Source organism: Cebus imitator, unplaced genomic scaffold, assembly GCF_001604975.1.
Source record: "Cebus imitator isolate Cc_AM_T3 unplaced genomic scaffold, Cebus_imitator-1.0 Scaffold181, whole genome shotgun sequence".
NCBI lineage: Eukaryota > Metazoa > Chordata > Mammalia > Primates > Cebidae > Cebus > Cebus imitator.
Window position 1 is genome coordinate 432,572 of NW_016107496.1, and position 3,942 is coordinate 436,513.

The window sequence follows — 3,942 nt, forward strand, 5'->3', positions numbered from 1 at the left end:
GAGGGAAGGAACTGCCAGCCCCAGCCCCAGCCCCAGACCCTACAGCCACCCAGAGGTTGATGCCTAAGAAGAACTGGATTGCCATTTATGAACTCCTTTTTAAAGAGGGAGTCCTGGTGGCCAGGAAGGATGCCCAGATGGCTAACACCAGGAGCTGGCAGACAAGCTGGCAGTCATGAAAGCCATGCTGTCTCTCAAGTTCCGAGGCTATGTGAAGGAACAGTTTGCCTCGGAGACATTTCTACTGGTACCTTATCAAGGAGGGTATCCAGTATCTCCGTGATTACCTTCATCTGCCCCCAGAGATTGTGCCTGTCGCTCTACGCCACAGCCATCCAGAGACTGGCAGGCCTCGGTCTAAAGGTCTGGAGGGTGAGCGACCTGCAAGAGTCACAAGAGGGGAAGCCGACAGAGACACCTACAGAGTGCTGTGCCGCCTGGTGGTGACAAGGAAGCTGATGCTGGGGCTGGGTCAGCAACTGAATGCAGAGGCAGATTTGGGGGACATGGTCAGCCACATCAGGAAAACTAGAGAGGATTCTTTTGCATTCAATAAACTTACAGCCAAAAAAGAAAACAAAAAAAAAAAAAAGAAAGTGCCAGGACTTTTTCCAAAGTGAGCATATGATTTCACACTCCCTCCAATGATGCACAAGATTTTCAGCTGTTCCACAACCTCACCAACATCCAGCACATTATAACCTAAATGCAAATACATGTTGATTTTAATACCTATACTAAGCTTCAGAATAAGAACCAATCAGACAGAAAAGAAATATAACAGTAGGTTTCATTATACATTCCATGCACAGCCCAGTCCTCTTTAAATACTTTACTGTAGTTTGCCCATTTACCATGTGGAGAAACTTCCCACTCTACTTCTGTAGAGTGGAAGTCAATGAGGATTTATTGCTAGAGCTACAAAGCCACAGTCTCTTGGCATCTACATTCTACAGCCTAGTGGCTAGGAGACTAGGTGACTAAATCCCTCTGTAATAAAGTGATTGCCTATATTAATTTTTCTTTATCTTTGTCTTCTGTCAGGTGCTGACAGCTTTTAAGAATATACAAAAGGAGGTGAGATTAGATTTTGACTCTCTGAGTTCCCCAGCCCTGTCATGTGCCTTGATCCCATTTTTTCCTTACCCTACTGAGATGTTGCCTCTGACCAAGGTTTCAGCTTTATTTATTTTTCTAGTGATTTCTCCCTTAAAGAGTACCACTGACTTGTCAGTCCAGGCGGCTAAGGCAAGAAGGTGCCTAACGGTCCCTTGAGGAAATGTAACCATACAGACAGGAAATCTTATCTGCTAGAACTTCTCTCAGCAAAGATACTCTTTGTAGTTGTATGAAATGCTGATAAGTGACTGAGTTGGGAAGAACCCCCTAGTGATACAGTAAACTGCCTTATTAGATGAGTATGTCTGTTAACTGCAGGGAAGTATGAATTAGAGACCAGGGCTAACCTTCTTGGGTAAATAGAAATAAAACCTCTTCCTCTGCTCTCCTTCTATAGATTTCAGTGTCTCTCTCTTTCCCTCTCTGTCTCTCTCTCTCTCTGTCTCTCTCTCTTTGAGACAGGGTCTCACTCTGTGCCCAGGCTGGAGTGCAATGACGTGATCTCAGCTCACTGCAACCTCTGGCTCCCTGGTTCAAGCGAATCTCATCACTCAGATTCCCAAGTAGCTGGGTCCACCACACCCAGCTAAATTTTTGTATTTTTTGTAGAGAAGGGGTTTTGCTATGTTGCTCAGGGTGGTCTCAAATTCCTGGACTCAAGCCATCTGCCAGCCTCGGCCTCCCAAAGTGCTGAGATTATAGGCATGAGGCACTGTGCCCTTCCTAAGAAGGATTTTTTTTTTTTTTTTGAGACAGAGTCTTGTTCTGTTGTCCAGTCTAGAGTGCAGTAGCACAATCTCGGCTCACCACAACCTCCGCCTCCTGAGTTCAAGTGATTCTCCTGCCTCAGCCTCCCGAGTAGCTGGGATTACAGGCATGTGTCACCACTCCTGGCTAATTTTTGCATTTTTAGTAGAGATGGCATTTCACCGTGTTGGTCAGGCTGGTTTCGAACTCCTGACCTCAGGTGATCCACCCGCCTCAGCCTCCCAAAGTGCTGGAATTAGACGTGAGCCACTGCACACAGCCAAGAAGGAATTTTTAAAAGATCCTTTACACATACTTAAAGCTTCTCTACAGAGAAGCACTGGAGGCTCAATGGGGAGTGTAAAAAGGCCCAGAAAAGACACAGCAGGAGGGTCAGAAAGAATAAAGATGTGAGGTCTTGGTATGAGTAGTTATGACTGTAACTGATGAATTGTGTGTCTCCCACCCCTAAAGAGACTCAGCTTGCTCCTATTTATTTATGCATTCATTATTCAAAAGACATTTATTGAGCATATGCTATATGAAGTGCGAGGTACAAAAACAATACAAATTGTGCTTTCAGAAACCTTGAGATTTTGGCTGGGCACGGTTGCCAAAGTGCCTGGGTAGCAATCCCAGCACTCTGGGAGACCGAGGTAGCCAGGTGAAACCCCATCTCGACTAAAAATACAAAAATTAGCCCTGTATGCTAGCGCATACCTGTAATCCCAGCTATTGGGGAGGCTGAGGCAGGAGAGTCCCTTGAACCTGGGAGGTGGAGGTTGCAGTGAGCCGAGATCACGCCACTGCACTCAAGCCTAGATGACAGAGTGAGACTCCATCTCAAGAAAAGAAAAAGAAATCCTGGGAGTTCCATGTCCAAGAAGCCCATATTTTCCCAAACAGACATCCCTGCATTTGACCAAGTCGATAGCGAGGACACGGCAGGTCCACAGGAGACCAGCCCCCACCATCTGATTCTGTGTTCTCATTATTTTTCAGCTGCAGGAAGATGCTCGGATTCGAGGTAAAAGAGCACCATTCCAAGGTTTGGGTAAGGAAACAAGGGAGAGGATTTGGAATTCAAGTCTCATTGTGTCCATTTTCCATACCAAGAAAAATGGAGATAAGAAGTGAGATATGGAGTTCATCCCAAAGTCTCACCCTAGGATCTTCCATTTAGCTTACGGCCCGAGTTCAGGTTCTCTTTTCTTCCCCCTCCCCGCTTCAACCAAGCTGGGAATTGGCTTTCCTAAAGTGTTCATTTCATAAGCAATGCAAGTCTCTCCTCTGTCCAGCTCAATTACCTCGTGTCTGAGTCCATTCAGGCTGCTAGAGCAGAATACCATAGACTGGGTAGTTTATAAACAACAGAAACATTCCTCACAGTTCTGGAGGCTGGGATCTCCAGGATCAAGGTGCCAGCAGAGTTGGTGTCTGTTGAGCCCCTGCTTCCCAGTTAATAGAGAGCCAACTTTTTCACTGTGTCCTCTCATGGAGGAAGGAGTAAAGGAATTCCCAGGTTCGCTTTCATACGGACACTGACCTCATTCAAAGGGCTCTGCCCTTATAATCAAATTACCTCCCAAAGGCCCCACGCCTTAATATCATTGCTTTGGGGATTAGGTTTCAATATATAAATTTGGAGGGGACATAGCCATTCAGTCTACAGCACGTGGACAGGGATGGAAGAATCTTTTTCTCCCTTGGAATGGCTGTTGAGGGCCTGAGAGCACTCTCAGCCCTCAGCTAGATATGGTTCTTGACAGTAAAGACAGCAAGCACAGAAAAGGGGAACAGCTTTCCAAGGCTGGCACAGGGATGGAGTGGCAGGGAGGCTAGAGTGGTCAGGTTACAGTTTTCAAACACCCAGATGCTAATTCTGGCATTTCAAGAAAATACTCAAAATACCTAGGAGCCTAGAATTACAGCAGAAAAGACATATCTGGAACTCCTTCCTTCACCCATCCAAGAAAGAACTTATAAATTGGGGCTTTTCAAACTTTTACGTATATATAGATCACCTGGGTCCCTTGTTAAAAAGCAAATTCTTATTCAGCAGGTCTAGGGTAGGCT

At 45.8% G+C, this 3,942-nt stretch overlaps 1 protein-coding gene across 1 annotated transcript in view; it reads left to right on the top strand.

Moving 5' to 3' along the window:
* The window catches only part of CUNH12orf54 (chromosome unknown C12orf54 homolog), a 13,350-nt gene that overhangs the window by 5,408 nt on the left and 4,000 nt on the right, over positions 1-3,942 (top strand). Inside the window, 2 exon segments of the mRNA XM_017545699.2 lie at positions 1,045-1,077; positions 2,869-2,893. Of these exon segments, the coding sequence (XP_017401188.1) occupies positions 1,045-1,077; positions 2,869-2,893 (58 nt within the window).